At 55.6% G+C, this 19,332-nt stretch overlaps 1 protein-coding gene across 4 annotated transcripts in view; it reads left to right on the forward strand.

The window, feature by feature from the left end:
• The first annotated feature begins 228 nt into the window (after window positions 1-228).
• The window catches only part of Rasal1 (RAS protein activator like 1), a 33,878-nt gene continuing 14,774 nt past the window's right edge, over window positions 229-19,332 (forward strand). The window contains exons 1-13 of one of the 4 annotated variants that reach the window (XM_052755219.1): window positions 229-568; window positions 4,352-4,408; window positions 6,441-6,554; window positions 6,715-6,776; window positions 10,554-10,683; window positions 13,771-13,852; window positions 13,939-14,070; window positions 14,924-15,009; window positions 15,896-16,013; window positions 16,144-16,297; window positions 16,623-16,687; window positions 16,937-17,049; window positions 18,681-18,873. In XM_052755219.1, the coding sequence (XP_052611179.1) occupies window positions 504-568; window positions 4,352-4,408; window positions 6,441-6,554; window positions 6,715-6,776; window positions 10,554-10,683; window positions 13,771-13,852; window positions 13,939-14,070; window positions 14,924-15,009; window positions 15,896-16,013; window positions 16,144-16,297; window positions 16,623-16,687; window positions 16,937-17,049; window positions 18,681-18,873 (1,371 nt within the window). In that variant the 5' untranslated portion in view covers window positions 229-503. Of the gene's footprint in view, window positions 569-4,220; window positions 4,241-4,351; window positions 4,409-6,440; window positions 6,555-6,714; window positions 6,777-10,553; window positions 10,684-13,770; window positions 13,853-13,938; window positions 14,071-14,923; window positions 15,010-15,895; window positions 16,014-16,143; window positions 16,298-16,622; window positions 16,688-16,936; window positions 17,050-18,680; window positions 18,874-19,332 lie in introns of those variants that run through there. The other 3 variants (XM_052755218.1, XM_052755221.1, XM_052755222.1) reach the window with 3 other exon arrangements.

Consider the following 19,332-nt stretch of genomic DNA (forward strand, 5'->3'; position numbering starts at 1 on the left):
GAGGCGTGGAGGTGCTGGGTTGTGGGCCCCTGGGAGACACCCGGGTTCTTGGAGGGCCCAATGCCAGCTCAGTAGCAACCCGCTGCCCTGCCCGACTGCCCGCGGCGCTCCACTGTCTGACCCAAAGCTCCTGGGGTCCCCGGTTGGGTGCAGCGGGCTGGGGTGCCAGCAGGGGGCGCTCGAGTCGGGCCTCAGGGCGGGCGGGGCAGCTGTGGGGGGCGGGATCGGGAGGGACCTCCCGAGCTGCAGACGCCAGGCTCAGCCTGCCCGGAGGGAGCGCAGCGCACGGCTACCTGTGGCTCGGGGCGCATGTCCCCTCTCGGGATCCAGCACTTCTCTCTCCTAGCCTCGCATCCAGCCCAGTCGCACCCCGGACCCGGACCCGTGGGAGCCTGGGGGGGAGCGCGCCGGGCCCGAAGCTGGTGACATGTAGGGTCACCTCCTGGTCCAACCTTGGAACCTCGGCTGACTCCTTGCCTGGAAAGTTTGGGACTGTGTGCGCCATGGCCAAGAGCGGCTCGCTGAGTATTCGCGTGGTGGAGGGACGGGCGCTGCCCGCCAAGGATGTGTGAGTCCCCGGGTGCCCACTGGGGTGCGTGGAAGGGTTGTGGGGGCCTCCGTCTAGGACCCACCGTTGGGGATCCGCCCTCTCTGTCCTGTGAGAGGGGGCACCCAGGCTTAGCAGATGCCGCGCCCTGCTGCCCTGGGAAAGGAAGGTGGCTTTGTTTTAGGATGTCCCCAAGTGGGTCTTCCAGGGCAGGAGAAGGAATCTCTGGACGGGTCCTCTTAGAGCCAAGGAGGGGACTGACGATCCCCTTCCTTACCTAGAGCAGGTGTTGGAGGTGGGGCTTCTCTGGACGACGGAGAGGGCTACCCAGAGATCACGGGTAGAGCCCCAGAGGACTGTGGTCCAGATGGACCCCAAGATTTTGCCTGCCAAGGCGTTTTAGGTTTGCAGAGTTTCGCCAGGTGCTCTCTAACCCCGAACCCCGGGTCCCCCAGTCTTATACCTGCAAACCCATGGTGGGCTGTCTCGGTTCCCCAACTGCTCTAAAATCCACTCACTCGCATGTACCTCATGTGATGGGGCTGGGGGCGCTGGGTTCCTCTGCCCCTATCCTTGGCTCTGCTTCTCCAGGGCTGAGTCAGCAAGTGCTGACTCAGCAGAACGGGGTGGGTGGGGGAGCGGGTTCCCCTTCCTGCTTGGTCCCGAGCCAGAAGGGGCTCTGAAGGTGCCAGCACCTGAGACAGGTGCTGCGATCCTTGGGAGGAGCTGTGCTGAGTGACCTTGAACCTGCCTTTTGCTGGCCCTTGGTGTCCCATCTGGAGAGTGTAGGACTGGAAGGTGTTGCTTGGATCCCGCGTCCAGCTGGGCGGGTGGAAGACACTGGCTAGGGGGTCAGCTGTGGAAGGGTGTGCAGACGGGGGACCTGGAGTCCTTCTTCGCTTGGGTGGAAGTCCCAATTACCCAAGCTGCAGATTCTGCATTTCCTTCCCCCCCCCCCCCGCCCCCCACACCTTTGATTTTGGGAACCTCCTTATCCGCCAACACTGCATCTGTACCGAGAGGGGAGCTGTTTGGAGTAATCTTAGTGTCCCATCTTTCTCATCAGCGACCATAAATAAACACACACCTGAATAAATGCAGGGAGCGATGGCACCAGCCATGAGCTACCCTCTCTTCAAGACGTCTCTGAGCATTAGAGATTGCAGAGCTGTGGGGCAGGAGCGGAGACCTGGCATTTGCTGGCTGGCTGAAGGGACCTGCCCAGAAATAGGACTCTTGCTTCACTGAACTCCAGCTGGTCCACCAGTCCTGGGAGAGACTTATAAACCAATGGCAGATGCTGCTGCTGGGCTAAGATACAGGCTCAGGGGTCCCCTGCTTCTTCAGGAAGGGGCTTGAGTTTTCTATCTCTCTTGCATCTTACCCTCTCCCTCCAGTTTTCTGGCCAAGGTAAGCTCTGGGGTGGGCCATGCCCCAGAGCAAGGCTGAGGAGGTATCACCGAGCCTGCTGATGGGCATCCTGCCTCAGTTTCTCTAGTGGTCAGCTCCCTTTTCCCAAAGGGATCTTCTCAGAGCAAGCTGGAGTTCCCTTGTCTGAGAGTGGGGTGTTAGCTGGGGTGTTGTCTCATTCCCTCTTCTAAGGCAGAGGGCCTAGATTCAGCCTGACCCTCAAGGTTAAGGGGGTGGGCGACCCTGTCTATCATTACTGAAGGCTTACCATGGACAGGGATCGTGTTTAACACTTTGTGTGGGCCGACTGGTTTCTCTGTTTTACAAATGGAGAAACTGGCCGGGCGGTGGTGGCGTACGCCTTTAATCCCAGCACTCGGGAGGCAGAGCCAGGCGGATCTCTGTGAGTTCGAGGCCAGCCTGGGCTACCAAGTGAGTTCCAGGAAAGGCGCAAAGCTACACAGAGAAACCCTGTCTCGAAAAACCAAAAAAAAAAAAAAAAAAACAAATGGAGAAACTGAGGACCAGAGAGGCAGTCATGACTGTAAGGTCACGAAGCTAAGACATAAACACTAACAGCTTCAGTGTATGAACCGTACTGGGAAGTGATGGCTGAGGGTCACATTTTCCCATGATTGACTCAGACAGGGGCCATGGGAAAGGCCGAGAGTCTGGGGAGACCAGGGCCTGGGAGAGGCCAGCCCTGCCTGCCACCCTGGCCCCTACCTGATAGGAGCCTGATAAGGCCATGTAAGTCATGACTCTGGAGCAGAACCTTACTCCCTTGAGGGACCTGGGGTCAGCCGGGTTGCTTGGGAGAAGCTGAATCTCCAAGCCTCCCTGCCAACTGATCTCAGTCGGTCTGGGCCACATCTGCCCTGGGGCGGCTGAAGAATGAGAGAGAGGAGCCGTGGAGGGAAACTGAGGCACAGGAAGGACTCAGCCAGCTAGCCAAAGGCCCAGGTTGCAGCCAGCAGCATCCTGTTCCGTGTGGCTGAGTGGGTGGGTGGCCGGGGGAAAGCAGCTGGAGGAGCAGAGGGGACTTGGCTAGGAGAGCCAGGCTGAAATCGTGTTTGGACCATCCATCCCATCCTTCTCCAGAGCCTGGGCTCCACACATCCATTCATCTTGAACCTTTCCTGCAGAACCACCCCAGACCCACGGAGAAGTAGGTATAGCTAGTACCCCAAGGGTCACAGTTCAGAGGTTGTAGGGGATGTAGAGTATCTATCTATCTATCTATCTATCTATCTATCTATCTATCTATCTATCTATCCATCTATCCATCCATCCATCCATCCATCCATCCATCCATCCACCCACCCACCCACCTATCCATCCATCCATCCATCCATCCATCCATCCATCCATCCATCCATCCATCCATCCATCCATCTGAGCCTGGCTCTCACTATGTTGCCCAGGCTGACCTTGAACTCCTGGGTTAAGGCAAACTTCCTACCTCAGCCTCCCAGGAGGCTGGGACTGTGGTGTGGCCCATCCCAAATGGCTTGGAGGGTCATTTTAGTCAGTGGCAGTGAGAGACAACCTCTCCAAGGAGATGGCTTTGGGAGCGAGGCAATGGAGACCCAGGTAGGCAGCCTGGGGTTTACTGGTGACTACTATTATAAAAGGGAGGTGGCCTGGGGTTTATTGGTGACTACTATTATAAAGGGGGAGGTGGCCTGGGGTTTTCTGGTGACTACTATTATAAAGGGGAGGTGGGTGGGGCTGCCTTTGATTGGCCTAGGGCTCAGGGCTTTGTGAGGGGGAGATAGCACACGTCTTTTGGGATTTGGTTTTGATTGTTTTTTTTTTCCTGCTGGGGATGGGACCCAGGGTTTGAACATGCTAGGCAAACACTCTACCACTGAGCCATACTCCAGCCCTACAGCCATCTCTATGGGTTCAGTTTTGAGGTCCCGAACCCTGGTCTGTGCCCACAAGTCCTTCCTGCTGGAGATGGGGGTTGGGGCAGGCCGAGGAGCAAAGTGTTTAGCTCAGAAGTTGGCATTAGGGTCTTGTCTGTGGCAGGGATCTCAGGATAACCCACGATCCCTCCCCCACACCTCTCTTTCTTTTAACCCCTCCGGCCCTCTCTGGGGGCTGGCTGGGTGGGTGCTAACATCTGTTGGAGTAACAAAAACGAGGTCCCAGAGCAGGATGGACGTGCAGGCTTATACTACCTGTGGGTGGTAGGTGACTGGCCTGGGCAGCGATGATATAACCTGCTAATGTTCCCCGAGGTCTTGCCTTTTTGTAGGAGTTGCTGTGTGACCCAGGGTAAGTCCCCTCCCCTCTCTGGGGCTTAGCTTCACCCTGCCTGAGGTGGGAAGTTAGGCTTCCACCATGGCTGCCCCTTCCTATAGCCTCCTGGACCTCCTCTTCCCACAGGTCTGGGAGCAGTGACCCCTACTGCCTGGTGAAAGTGGATGATGAGGTCGTGGCCAGGTGCGTAGTCAGCATGGGGTGGGGTGGGGAGGGGAGGGACCCAGTACTTCCCAGAGGAGCAGAGCGAGCTGACCCTCATGGAGGTGGAGGTTGTCTTTCAGGCTTCAAGGAGGTTACTTATGCCCTGGCCTTTTGGGTACATACACCACTGTGGCCGATGTCAACTGGCCAATATCCTCTGTCTGGGGACCCATGATGTCCCTGGCTCCCTGGGGCTGACTCAGCCAACCACCAGGCTATGCCTCCCCAGTGGCCTGTTGGGGAGGGGGGGGTGGGGCAGGCATCTCACGCTTGGTTGGTTTGGCTGTCTCCGGGCCTCTGGGTGCTGCGGGTATCTGGGTGTGTTGTATCCACACAAATGTTCAAGTGGGAACGTGTGTGTGTGTGTGTGTGTGTGTGTGTGTGTGTGTGTGTGCATACCAGCCTGCTCATCTGGGGTGCCACAGAGCTGGTGTGAATGCTTCTGACCACGTGTGAGCGTCCGTGTGGGTGTGCAAGTCCACAGGACTCCCGTGGGTACCAGAGCACGGGGGGGGGGGGGCATATGTGCATGTGCCTCAGGTGTGAATGCAAAGGCGGGTGTGTGGAGATCCGTGGGCACTGAGTCTGGAGGGGACATCAGCTGAGCTGGGCTGCTTTTCCCCCACTGGTCAAGGGACAGCTTTCAGCCCCCATAGACCTGAGGGGGTGGGTGGGTGGGTGGCTGAAGCCTTGGTTTCTATGGAGACGGCAGGATTCAGGATGCTCCTGGCACTAGTTCTGGTCCAGATGGGCTGGGAGCCGGGGGTGGGGGGCCCCCAGGGAATGCTGACCCCTCCCATGGCTCCCCCTGTGTTTACACTATTATAAGACGCTAGCCCCCAAGCCTCAGACTGGCTTTCTGTATGCCTGGAGGAGGCAGCTGTTCTTCCTTCTCTGGGCTGCAAGGAACCAAGAGAAGGAAGCAAGCTTTGCATACTGGTTTGGGCTGGAGCTTTGCTGGGCAGCGTAGAGTCTTTGTCCCCAGGAACAGCCGTAGTGGGAGCCCTGTCGGGGTGCCAGACCCAGATGTTGAACATATGTATGTGTGCTTGTGTCCAGCCTGGGCTTGACCCTAGCGTCCCCGGACTTTCTGGATGCCACGAAGCCCTGAGTGTTCTGACCACCGTTGATCCCACGGTGTCCTGGCCCCTGCTCATACTTACCTCAGGGCCTTTCCATATGCTGTTCCAGCCATCTGGAAGGCTTGTCTTCCCTGCCCAGTTCTCTTTTGCCTGACTAATTTGTGTGGGAAGCCCTCCCCTGTTCTCAGCCTCAGTCCTCCCCAGGCATCACTGAGTTTACCCCAATCTAGAGGATGTCTACAGTCTGGGCGGGGGGGGGGGGGGGAGACAGTGAATGAATGGGCCACTAGGTATTGGTGACTAGTGTATTGTATGTTGTTATGTAAGCATGTCTTTGTGTCCCCCTGGTCCAGGCTTGTGTCTATCTGGGACACTGTGTCTGTATTTGCAAACAGACTTCTGGACGTTTCTGAGGATGCTTGTGTGCATCTGTGTCTGTGTGAGTGTGACTCCCTGTGTCTCTGGCTTTCTCGGCACATCTAGGTGTGTTTCTCTGGTTGTATGTGTCTATGTGTTTCCATGGGTTCTCTGTGTGTGTGTGTGTGTGTGTGTGTTGGTCTACTTGTGAACCTCTTTAGTTGGTTCTCGGGGACATGGGTATGTGCATGGGTGCCTGCATGTGTACATGCACACACATGTCGATTCCCTGCAGCGGTGCCTGCATTAGGTCTGGATTTGCTTCCCTGTCTGGGCTCATGCATCTGAGTGCATTTGCTGTATTCCTGGGATGGGGCGGGGCGGGGGGGGCGGGGTGTAGATTCTAGAAGCGTGTGCAGATTCTAGAAGTGTGTGCATGGCCATGGCTGTCATGTTTGTGTGTGTGTGTGTGTGTGTGTGTGTGTGTGTGTGTGTGTGTGCCCCTAGCTGTGTTTGTAGGGATCCCCAGGTCACCCACCGTATGACGCCCTAGCCCAGCACCCCTCTTGCAGGACAGCAACCATCTGGAGGAGCCTGAGCCCCTTCTGGGGGGAGGAGTACACCGTGCACCTGCCGCTGGACTTCCACCACCTGGCCTTCTACGTGCTGGATGAGGACACGGTTGGGTGTGTGGCGGGTGGGTGGGGAGTGCCTGGGGATCCCAAGCCACACACCAATCCACACACCGGGAGGAAGTGTGCTGCCTCCAACCCCTGGCACTTGTCCCCACGGCTCCACGGGAGTGTGCTGGTCCTGCTCTGACCCTCTCCTGCCACCTCCCCACAGACACGACGACACCATTGGGAAGATCTCCCTGAGCAAGGAGGCGATCACAGCCGACCCTCGAGGTGAGCAGGGCCTGGCTGGGATGAGAGGAAAAATGGTCTGACCCACAGGGGCCTTGCAAGGACTTAGGGAGTGGCCTCAGAGCCTGAAGGGGGAGGATTCCCCCACTCTCTCTCTCTCTCTCTCTCTCTTTCTCTCTCTCTCTCTCTCTTGGTTTTTCGAGACAGGGTTCCTCTATGTAGCTTTGCGCCTTTCCTGGAACTCACTCTGTAGTCCAGGCTGGCCTCGAACTCAGAGAGATCCGCCTGGCTCTGCCTCCCGAGTGCTGGGATTAAAGGCGTGCGCCGCCACCACCGCCCGGTGGATGTGTCTTTTGTGTCCTGTCTCTTTAATTTGTAATCCAGCTCATTTATTGAGCAGCTAATTTGTTTTTGCGCACCTGGGGCTCACACAGCAGAAGCGTGACACCCCTTCCCACCTGGGCCTCTGGTCCCCATCCCGTGCAGTCAGCAGCTTCAGTTTTGTCTGTTTGAGACAGGCTCTTTCCATCTAGCCCTAGATGGCCTCCAAGTTGTGACCCCCCCCCCGTGCCTCAGTTTCCCTCATGCTGGCATTCCCATGCACGGTATCATGCCTGGCCGCGGTCGGCCTCCTTATGTGTTTTCAGACACTGTATATTTGCCTGCTGGTGATGCACCCAGGGCCTCACAAGCGCTCTGCCTCCCAACTGTACCCCAGCCCTGCAGTGCTTCTTTTTTTTTTTTTTTTTAAACATATAAAAGTAAGAACAATAGTAGGACCCGCCACACTGACACATTGTGAACGCATGCTGAGCCCTCCTCCGAGGTGGGGACCTCTAGTCCCTTACGTTTTTCCTGTGACAGTGCTGAGGCCTGGAGGGTTCGGTGACTTGCTCACGGTCACAAAGGTTTTGTGACAGCCAGGACTTGGGACTAAGATTTGTTTGGGTCCAGGGTTTGAGCTCACCATGCTGCACTCTGTGTGTGTGTGTGTGTGTGTGTGTGTGTGTGTGTGTGTGTGTGTGTGTATGTGTGTGTACATGAGTGTGTGTGTGTGAGTGTATGTGTACATGAGTGTGTGAGTGCTTGTGAACATGGGTTTTCTCAGCACACACACAGCCTGTTACACTCGGTTTTTCCCTAGTTGCCTCATTTAAAACCTCATGGTGTATTTTTAAATTTGAATTTATTTTTATTTTATATGCATTTTTGCGTGCTTGTCTGTTAAGTGCACCGCATGTGTGCACTGCCTGCAGAGGCCAGAAGAGGGCATTGGGTCCCCTGGAACTGGAGTTACAGATGGCTGTGAGTCACCATGTGGGTGCTGGGAACTGAAGCCCAGAGCTTCTGGAAGAGCAGACGGTGTGAGCAGTCTCTCCAGCCCTCTTCACTATGTATTTTGAGACAAGGCACCCAGGCTGGCTGTAATGCATGACAGTCCAGTCTCGGCCTCCCAGCATTGGGATGACAGGCAGGCGCCACTATGCCTAGAAGCCACACTGTACCTTTTGGGTCTTGGCTTAATGGCGCTTGAAGGATTTCTGAGTTCTGAAATCACTGCATTCTGCTGTAATTTCCCATAATGCACTTGGCTGGCTCCCTGGTGAAGCATCTGGGGCATTGGCAATGTGTTCCCAGATCAAGCAGTTGCAGTGAACAGCCTTGTACTTACTAATGGTGTCACACATTCAGGTCCCCGCCAGTCAGAGAAATTCCTGGAAGTTTATGCATTGAACCAAATCAGACATTCTTCTTCTTATTTTTTTTTTTTTGTTTTTTCGAGACAGGGTTTCTTCGTGTAGTTTTGGAGCCTGTCCTGAATCTCACTCTGTAGACCAGGCTGGCCTCGAACTGGCTCTGCCTCCTGAGTGCTGGGATTAAAGGCGTGCACCACCACCGCCCGGCAATCATACATTCTTGTATATATTCTTTTTTTTTTTGGAGACAGGGTTTCCCTGTGTAGCTTTGCCCCTTTCCTGGAACTCACTCTGTAGCCCAGACTGGCCTCAAACTCACAGAGATCCGCCTGCCTCTGCCTCCCAAGTGCTGGGATTAAAGGCGTGTGCCACCACCGCCCGGTGTATGTATTCTTTTTTAATACATCACAGACCCCATCAGTTTCAAGAGCCAAAGGAAAGAAGGATGCCTCAGAAAAGGGCACTTGTGGGTGCTGGGCAGGCGGATGTTTCCTCCTCTTGGTGGGGCAGAGGGATACCACATCTTACTGCTGGGAATACCAGCGAGAAGGGTGGATGCTGATAAGAGGGACTTCCCAAGTTGAGTTTGGCAGTACATGCCTGTCATCACAGCATTCAGGAGGCTAGCCTGGGCTACATAGTGAGACCTCATTTGTGCATTATCATCAATCATCATCGTGAATCATCATCATCATCATCATCAATCATCACCACCATCATCATCACCATCATCATCGTCAGTGCTGGGATCACACCAATGGCTCCATCACTGAGCTGCGCCTCCAGCCTCAGCTGCATGCTTGCTGGTTATTGTATTAGAGCTGCAGGGGCTGGAGAGACGGCTCAGCAGTTACGAGGGAGCGCCGCTCCTCCAGAGGTCAGAGTTCAGTTCCCAGCACCCACATGTGGCTCAGAAGGGTCTGTAACTGCATTGACAGAGGATCCGATGCTGGGTTTCCTTCCAGCGGCAGTAGGGAGCCACCGAGGGTTGTTTGCTTGTTTGTTCGTTTGAGACAGGGTCTCACTGTGTAGCCCTGGCTGGAATTCGGGGCTTTCCATTCCCTGTGACTCTGACCGGAGTAGCTTAAGGGAGAGAGGGTTTATTCCGATTCACAGCTCAAGGGAGAAATTCATCGTGGTGGGAGCTGGCCGCATCCCACCCACAATCGGGAAGCAGAGAGGAATGGTATTTCTTCATCTTGCGGGGTCCAGGGTTCCAGCCTAGGGAATGGTTCCGCCCATATTGGAATGGGTCTTCCCCATGTCTGTTAATCAAGAGAATCCCCCATGGGTGTCCTCAGGGGCTAACCTCGATCCAGCCGATCCTTCCCAGGTGTGCCTGAGGCCTGTCTTCCAGGCGATTCTAGAGTCTGTCCCATTGTTAACACTAGCCACAGTCACAGGCGCTTTGAGAAGTCGGATGTTTAAAGAGATAAAGGGGCAGCAGGGGGTGAAACCGTCGAGCCAGGCATGGTGGCCTCGGCTGTGACCCCTGCACTCAGGAGGTGGAGGTGGGAGGGACAGGAGGTTCTGGTCTAGCCTGGGATACATAAGGAGACCCTGTATGGAAACAAAAGAGAAACAAGTGGGGAAGGAGAGATGTTTGCCAAGAGGGGTTGGGCTGGAAGCTGACTTGCTCATAGCTACAGTGGGAGTCAGAAGTCAATAAACAGTATGTTCAAAGTGTGACGAGAGGGGTGTGTGTGTGTGTGTGTTTCACGTTCTACAGCACCCAGGATGACAGTCCAAAGCGTCACTGTCCATGTTCAGACTCCGTCTCTGTCATTTTCTCCCCTTTTTTTTTTTTTTTTGGTTTTTCGAGACAGGGTTTCTCTGTGTAGCCCTGGCTGTCCTGGAACTCGCTTTGTAGACCTTGAACACACAGAGATCCATCTGCCTCTGCCTCCCTAATCTCTGTTGTCTCCCAGCTGTGTGGGGTAGAGGGCAGTCTAGTCTCTGTGCCTCAGTTTCCTCCTTGGACACGGGGCTGGTTCCAGACCGAATCCGAGGTCCTGCGTGAGAAGCCGCCCGCATCAGGCGTGGTCGTCAGCCGTGGCATTTCTGAACTCACGCGGTGCCGAGTGAGCGCAGGTGTTTCTGAAACACTGTGTGTACCCTGCAGGGATCGACAGCTGGATCAACCTGAGCAGAGTGGATCCAGACGAGGAGGTGCAGGGCGAGGTCTACCTGGCTGTGAAGCTGCTGGAGGATGCTCGGGGCCGATGCCTCCGCTGCCATGTGAGACAGGCCAGGTATGCTTGCCCTGGGGGAGGTGTGGGGTACTCTGAAGATGGGCAAGGAGGCTAGGGATGTGGCTCAATGGGTAGACTGCTTGCCTACCACGCACAAGGCCCTGGATTCTGTCCGCAGCAGCACCACCATATAAACTGCAAGGTTGGTACACATGTCTAATCCTAGCACTCAGGAGGCGGAGGCAGGAGGCTCAGGACTTAAAGGTCATATTTTTAGGTCAGCCTGGGCTACAAGTCACCCTGTTTCAACAAAGAAAAACACAAAACCGAGCTGGGCGGTTGTGGCGCACATCTTTAATCTCAGCACTCAGGAGGCAGAAGCAGGTGGATGTCTGTGAGTTCAAGAGTCTCTCTATGTAGACCAGGCTGGCCTCAAACTCACAGAGATCCTCCTGCCTCTGCTTCCCAAGTGCTGGAATTAAATGCTTGGGCTACCACACCTGGCAAAAGCAAAATCTTAACCCAGGTGTTCAGGGACAAATAACAGTCTGCTAGATCCTCGAGGTGGGCAGACAGATGTGTGTGTGGGGCAGACAGATGTGTGTGTGGGGCAGACGGATGTGTGTGGGGGGCAGACAGATGTGTGGGGGGGCGGACAGATGTGTGTGTGTGGCAGACAGATGAGTGTGTGTGGGGCAGACAGATGAGTGTGTGGGGGGGTGGTAGGTGAGTGTGGGGGGTGGTAGATGAGTGTGTGGGGTGGTAGATGAGTGTGGGGGGTGGTAGATGAGTGTGTGGGGTGGTAGATGAGTGTGTGGGGCGGTAGATGAGTGTGTGGGGCGGTAGATGAGTGTGGGGGGTGGTAGATGAGTGTGGGGGGTGGTAGATGAGTGTGGGGGGGCGGTAGATGAGTGTGGGGGGCGATAATAATCAAGTTTTAACAGCTCAGGGCTGGCGAGATGGTTCAGCAGGTAAATCACTTGCCACTCAAGCCCGATGACCTGAGTTTGATCCCTGGAACCCATGGTGGAGGGAGGAACGCCACACATGTGCATCAATGCACAATCACAGACACACACAGACAGGCACACACACAGTCATAGACATACACAGTCACAGACACACACAGTCACAGACAGACAGACATACACACAGTCATAGACACACACAGTCACAGACACACATACACACACAGTCACAGACACACATACACACACAGTCATAGACACACACACACACAGTCACAGACACACAGTCACAGACAGACACACACACACAGTCATAGACACACACAGCAATAGACACACACAGTCACAGACAGACACAGTCACAGACACACATACACACACACAGACACAGATGCACACACACACACACACACACACACACGCCATACATACACAGACAGACAGACACACAGTCACGGACAAACAGAGTCACAGACACACATACAGACACACACACACACACAGACACAGACACACACAGTCATAGACATACACAGTCACAGACAGACACAGACACACACACACGCCATACGTACACAGACACAGTAATCAATGAATAGCAGACATTACTTCTCGGGCAGAAGACTTAATTATTGGCTCACTGAGGTGATGGGTGGCCTCAGGCGTGATGGATCCAGGAAGGTGACGTCAGGCAGCGTCTCCCAGTGGGGACACGATAGGCCTCATGGCCTGGGGCTGGTGACCTACCGACTCTGCTTGTACAACCGACCAAGAACCTCACTTTTACAGAACATCGCAGGGTGAATTCTTATTAATTAATAAGACCTGGGGGTCACACTGGAGTCTTAGGGGCTGAGAGGGAGGGCGAGGAGGAAAGCCTGAAGGAAGTCAACAGACACAGGGACAGGAAAAGCCACGGGTGGCCTCTAGAGACCACATCCATCTTCCCTTCGGCCTCCCTCCCTGTCCCCAGCCCCCCTGTCCCCTCCTCAGCCCTCCACTGACATCCCTCAGCTCTCTTACACCTACTCCCTCTGGACATCCTGTCCTTCTGCCCTCCACTCACCCCCCTCCCAGAACCTCCACTCTTAGGTTCTGCCCACACACATTAAGGACAATCCGTATTTCTAGCTTGCTGTGTGACCCTAAGACCCTTCCTTGCCCTCTCTGAGCTTCCCCTGGCACCTCTGGATTCAGGTTTCAGCCTCGGCCCCAGCTGGATGTGGGAGGCGTGTGGATGAGGAAATGACCCAAGAAGGAAGGGGACGACATAACAGATTGTGGGCAGGGGTCTGAGCTCGGCTCTTCTGCCCATGACCCCCTCCCCAGACACTAGGCTGTTACAGGTTCCTTGCAAGCAGGAGAGGGACCGATGGCTGTCGCTTAGCAACTGTGTTGGTTCCTAGGAAACCAAAGGCTTTGGATGCCCAGCAAGGCTGGGAAGCAAGCGGGGAGGAAGAAACAGCCCCTGGTGGTGGTGGTGGGGTGTTCCTGGATTTGGGGGCCCTCAAGAAGGGGGGTGGGGAAGCTGACTCAGGTGAGGCTTTGAGTTGCCATGGTAACCACAGGCAGGCTGTCTGTGTCTTATGCTTTCCCTTTGTTCCTGAGCAAGGTGTGGGCACGGATGTTTGTTGAATGAATAAGTGAGCTGAGTTGAGCGAGTGCTACGCTAAGTAACTTGCCTATGCCATCTCATTGGACCCTGAGCTCTGTGAACTTGGTCTGTGACGGTCCTCATTTTCTGGGCTAAGCCTCAGGGAGAGGAGGCGACTTTTTCTAATGTCACCCAGCCAGTGAGTGCAGGCTTTGAGTCTGTAGGTCCCTGTGTAGGGCCTCTGGGGAGACCGAGGCATTTTTTTTTTTCATTCCCATTGTCCCTTCCCTTGCTGAGCTCCGTCATACAGAGTCTGATCGCTCTGTGCCTCGGTTTCCCCTTATCAAGGGAAATCTGGAAATGTCATGTTTCCCCGTAAGTTTTGTGTATGGAAACCGCAGAGTGTGCATGGGTGCAGTGATGGACCTGGCCTGGGCCCCTGTGATGGACAGGCTCGTTGCCCTGGAAACAGAACATTGCCATTAGAATGATCTAGCTTGAACTCTCTTTCGTAGGCCCACCTTGGGTCTGGGTCCTCGAGGGCCTGTGACCGACCACACGCCCCTTCTCTTCCTCTGTCCCCAGGGACCTGGCCCCCCGGGACATCTCCGGCACGTCAGACCCATTCGCACGTGTGTCTTGGGGCAACCATAGTTTGGAAACGTCGGTGAGCAGACAGCCGGGCAGGTGTGGGACACCCCTCAGTGGGTGGAGTCGGTCACCTCTTCCGCTCACCACTGTTTCCACCCTCAGACAATCAAGAAGACCCGCTTCCCACACTGGGATGAGGTGCTGGAGCTGCAGGAGGCGCCGGGGACCACGTCCCCATTGCGAGTGGAGCTCTGGGATTGGGACATGGTGGGCAAGAATGACTTCCTGGGCATGGTGAGCGGCCCTCCCACTAACCAATGAATGCCCTCTGTGGCTCCCCATTGCCTGCCCTTAGCAGGCAGCTGAGGTGGGGTCTGAGGACAGATGCTCAAGCTGCCATGAGTGCCACCATGGCCAGCCTGGGTAGTAGAGTCTCACTGTTCATGAGACAGGCAAGAAAACTCAGACCGTGAAGGAGGCAAAGACCTATCTGAGGCTACAGGGTGGCTCCTGGGCCCAAGGCCCCTGGGTAGACTGGTGCCAGCCATCTGCATGGACCTAACTCTGTCACCACCCTGTGAGGTTGACAGTCATTGTCCCTCTCTGTGCATGAGGAAACTGATGCTTGGAACGGTGACGTGGCTTTTCCGAAGCCCTGTGCCTCTTAGCTGTTCTCTGGGAACATGGCCCCGGGCTTGTCTGAGGCTTTGGCTGTGACAGTGGCATTGTGCTCACTCCTGGGTCACTGTGCGGCCCAGGGCAAGTCAGTTCTCCAAGCTTTAACCTCTCTCTCTTTTATTTTTTTGGTTTTTTGAGGCAGGGTTTCTCTGTATAGCCCTGGCTGTCCTGGAACTCACTCTGTAGACCAGGCTGGCTTCAAACTCATAGAGATCCACCTGCCTCTGCCTCCCAAGTGCTAGGATTAAAGGTGTGCACCACTACTGCCTGGTGCCTTAGCTTTTCTCAGTTGTAAATTAAGTGTCCCCTAGAGGCCCTAAGTGCCCTGGCTTGAGAGAGAGGAAGAATTGGACCCTGGCTGGCTACATGCCATCTGTGGATGGCAGTCTAAGTGCTCCCTCCAGGGCTGGGTGGGCCCTGGTTCAGGCAGGATGGGACCTCCAGCTGAGGTCTGTGTGTCCCCCCACAGGTGGAGTTCACCCCACAGACCCTCCAACAGAAGCCACCCAACGGCTGGTTCCGCCTCCTGCCCTTTCCTAAATCTGAGGATTCTGGGTAAATATGGGTGCCCGGGGAAGGGCACCACCTCAGCTTGTGGGTAGGTTACCCTGGGTGCTGGTGCCAGCCCACCCTGTCCCTCTGGCCCTAGTCACACGTCCCCAGGATGTTTTTGCAGGCCCACGCAGCACCCCTTGGCCCAGCTGTCCACCATAGACAGGCTCACATACCCAATGCATGTCTAAATGTTGGGTCCCCTCACACCTGCCTTCCTGGCCACATTCCTTGCTTTATTATGTAGTGTCAGGAGTTGAACCCAGGGCCTTGGCTGTGCTAGGCAAGGGCTCTACCACTGTTCTGAATAGCTACCCCTGCCTGTGCACTTACGTGCTGTGCACACAGAGCTCCCTGTCCCCGTCAATCTTTTCCTGGCTATTCCCGTCCACGCTGTTCACATACCTGACTGCACCACGGTGTCCACAAGACCCATGTTTTTTTTTTGTTTTTTTTTTTTTTTTTTTTTTTTTTTTTTGGTTTTTCGAGACAGGGTTTCTCTGTGTAGCTTTGCGCCTTTCCTGGAACTCACTTGGTAGTCCAGGCTGGCCTCGAACTCACAGAGATCCGCCTGGCTCTGCCTCCCGAGTGCTGGGATTAAAGGCGTGCGCCACCACCGCCCGGCAAGACCCACGTTTTACTGCCCTGCTCACACTTGCTGTTCTGCCTGTCCTGTGTGTGTCTGTGCACCTGGCTGTGGCCTCCACCGTGGCGTTTCCACACACTGTCTGGGGCCCCCAATCCATCCTCTTTCTCCCTATCCATTTCGGTCCCCACTGCCCTCTTGTATCCTTTCCCTGTGTCTCTTGCCCCTTCCCAGGCTCATGTCTCCTGCTCTGGGCTAGCCTGAACTCACACCCCCTTCCCTATTATGCTCTGCTCCATCTAGGGGGAGCCTGGGTGCCCTGCGGCTGAAGGTGCGCCTCACTGAGGACCGTGTCCTGCCTTCCCAGCACTACCAGCCTCTCATGGATCTGCTTCTAGAGTCGGTACAGGGGCCAGCTGAGGTAGGTGTGATGCAGGTGTCTCCACCTGGGCTTCCGGGTCCGGGGTATAGCTCCCCTCCCTCGGGAACCAGAGCCAGCTCTTCTGCTTTGGGGCCTCGGGTCACCTGTCGGCTCTCCTGTCCCTGCTCAGGAGGACACCACCAGCCCCCTGGCTGTGCTGGAGGAGCTGGCCTCTGGGGACTGCCGTCAAGACCTTGCCACCAAGCTGGTGAAGCTCTTCCTGGGCCGAGGCCTGTCTGGGCCCTTCCTAGACTACCTCACAAGGCGTGAGGTGGCTCGAACCAGTGAGTTTCCCACTCAGGTGCCCCTCCCCAAGGACGGGTCTGCAGAGGATCTCCAGGGGGGAGAAATGGGGCTCTTTAGAGGACTTTTATGTGTTGAGGTAGCTATGCTGTGAACCCTGGAAGATTGAGAGCACAGGTCTAGCTTCAGATGCTGTGTGACCTCAGGCAGCTTGCCAAACCACTCTGGGCCTCTGTACTATGAATAAAGTTGAAATTTTGGGTTCTCCCTGATTCTTGAGGCTGAAAGAATCATATCTCCACCTTGAGTGAGTGGCATGAGCGCCCCCCCCCCCACACCAGCAAACACATCCCCCTATTCTCCCAGATGACCCCAACACCCTCTTCCGTTCTAACTCCTTGGCATCCAAGTCGATGGAGCAGTTCATGAAGGTGAGTGGGGACCTGGCATGTCTGGGCGCATGTGGCTTCCTCCCCCTGCTCACCCAGTCCCCAGAGCCTGCTGGCCTCAAGTGGCACTAGATGGCTGAGCTGGGTGCTGGTGACAGGTGCCTGACTTCAGCCCTGGGCGGCACCCTTGGACACGGCTGGCCTGGCTCTCAAATCTCCCTGCACACCCCCTGCCCCAGCCCAGGGCACTCCCTGCCACCCTTAGCCGCTCCGTGTGACCCTTGCCCCCAGCTCGTGGGCATGCGCTACCTGCACGAGGTCCTGAGGCCGGTCATCAGCCGCGTCTTCGAGGAGAAGAAATATATGGAGTTGGACCCTTGCAAGATGGACCTGAACCGCTCCCGGTGAGCCAGACGGGGTGGCTCAGCCCTCAGCCACCCCTTATTGTTTGTAGCCATCCTGGGCTGCTCTGTGCTGGTTGCCACCTGCCTAGGGACACATGTGTATCCTTCAGGCCTCTGTGTGCTGTGGCAGCTCGGGCTGTTCTGGGCCAATCCAAATCCTGCCTCTCCCACACCCTGTGACTTGGCCCGACACTTGGGGGTGTTGGGGGCGCTTGTGGGTTTTGCATGTGAGGCTCAAAACAGGGTAATGCTGGGAGTGTGTGTGGGGAGGTAAATGAGTGTGTGAGGAGCAATAGATGAGCGTGTGTGGAGCAGACAGATGGGTGTGTGTGAGGTGGTTGATGAGTGTGTGTGGAGTGGTAGATGAGTGTGTGTGGGGCAGTAGATGAGTGTGTGTGGGGCAGACAGATGAGTGTGTAGGGGCAGTAGATGAGTGTGTGGAGGGTAGTAGATGAGTGTGTGGGGGGCAGTAGATGAGTGTGTGGGGGCAGTAGATGAGTGTGTGTGGAGCAGACAGATGGGTGTGTGTGAGGTGGTAGATAAATGTGTGTGGGGCGGTAGATGAGTGTGTGTGTGGCAGACAGATGAGTGTGTGGGAGGCGGTAGATGAGTGTGTGCTGGGAGATGATGGAGGCCTACATAGGAATCGTCTGCAAAATGGGTCCCAGGAACCTTCTGTGAGATTGGAGGCAGGCTAGGCTGTGACTAAAAACCATCCCATACCTCCATGGACTCTTCCTCCTTTCTTTCCAGAATCTTCTTTGCTACAATCAGGGGGCTGGCTTCCATGAAACCCTGAGAGCTAGATGCAGGCCATCTGTTAGGATAATAATGAGGAAAACAGAGAACCCACACCTCTTGACCACCTCAGACTCAGGCCTCAGCACCCTCTTTACAGATCCTCAGTGAGGGGAGGTCCCTGTCCAAGGTCACACAACTGGGAAATTGCAAAGTGGGGATTTGAACCCAGGCCCCAAACAGAAAGACAGGGTCATCTATGAAACCCCCAGGGTATAGCTGGAGACCACGGGAGACTCAGTGGCACTGATGGGGCACTGGGAACTTGGGTGGGGCAGGGTTGCAGAGAGATACTGGAGTTGGTCCTGACTTATAATCTCAGCTCTGCCACCTACTGGTAAAGTCACATTGATGGGCCTCGGTTTTCATGCCTGTGAAATGGGAGGGGTCAGACACGCAACTCATGAATTACCGTTAGGACCACCTGGGGCAATGCCAGGGGCCGTAAGTTGGATACAGAGGCTGAGAACTTCCAGCTTGAGGGCTCCAGGCAGTGGGGACTGCAGATGCCGAGGCCCTAGGTTTGGAACATGCATCCGACATGGCCGTGCTGAAGACACCCAGAGCTAGAGCTTGTAACTATGAGTGACAGGTGGGTAGGGGGGTGGGGGTGATGGCCATTCTGAGGAGGTGGCACTTCGGCTGCATGCCAGCATGTTCCAGGGCAAAGGAACAGCCACTGTGAAGTCTCTGAGATGGGACGCTGCCTACTGCCCCGAGTGTTCACGTTCCTGCAGGGAATCTGGTGTGAGGGGAGGAACAGTGGAGGCTGGCAGGGGTTCTGAGGCGGCGGGTGTGGTGTTCTGACTGAAGGCTCTGCCTGCTCCCTCCAGGAGGATCTCCTTCAAGGGCACACCTACAGAGGAGCAGGTGCGGGAGACCAGCCTGGGGCTGCTGACCGGATACCTGGGGTCCATCGTGGACGCCATCGTGAGCTCTGCAGGGCGCTGCCCGCTTGCCCTGCGCCTGGCCTTTAAGCAGCTCCAGCGGTGTGTGGAGAAGCGCTTCCCCGGGGTGGAGCATCAGGTGGGCTGGGTTCTGTGGGGGCAGACGCAAAAATGTTGGGGTGGGCCGGGCCCCGTGTTCAGGGTCACACGCAGAGCCAGGCCAAAGGTGACACCAAGACCTGGTGTGTGTGTGTGTGTGTTCTGGCAGAGGGACAGTGTTCTTGGCAGGACCTAGAACCCAGGGGACCAATGATGATGCCTGGTGAAGGTGGTGGTGATGGAGGTGATGATGATGATGATGGTGATGATGTAAATAATGGTGATGGTGGTGATAATGGTGATTGATAATGGTGATGGTGGTGATAATGGTGATTGATAATGGTGATGGTGGTGATAATGGTGATTGATAATGGTGATGGTGGTGATGATTGTAGCAGGCTTTTTCTTTTAGGCCACCAACCAGCTCCCAAATCATGACACAGAGACTTATTATTAGTTTTGAATGCTCGGCCCAGCTTAGGCTCTCTTCTGGCCAGCT

Source organism: Peromyscus californicus, unplaced genomic scaffold (assembly GCF_007827085.1).
Source record: "Peromyscus californicus insignis strain IS unplaced genomic scaffold, ASM782708v3 Scaffold_2__1_contigs__length_46816999, whole genome shotgun sequence".
Taxonomy (NCBI): Eukaryota; Metazoa; Chordata; class Mammalia; order Rodentia; family Cricetidae; genus Peromyscus; species Peromyscus californicus.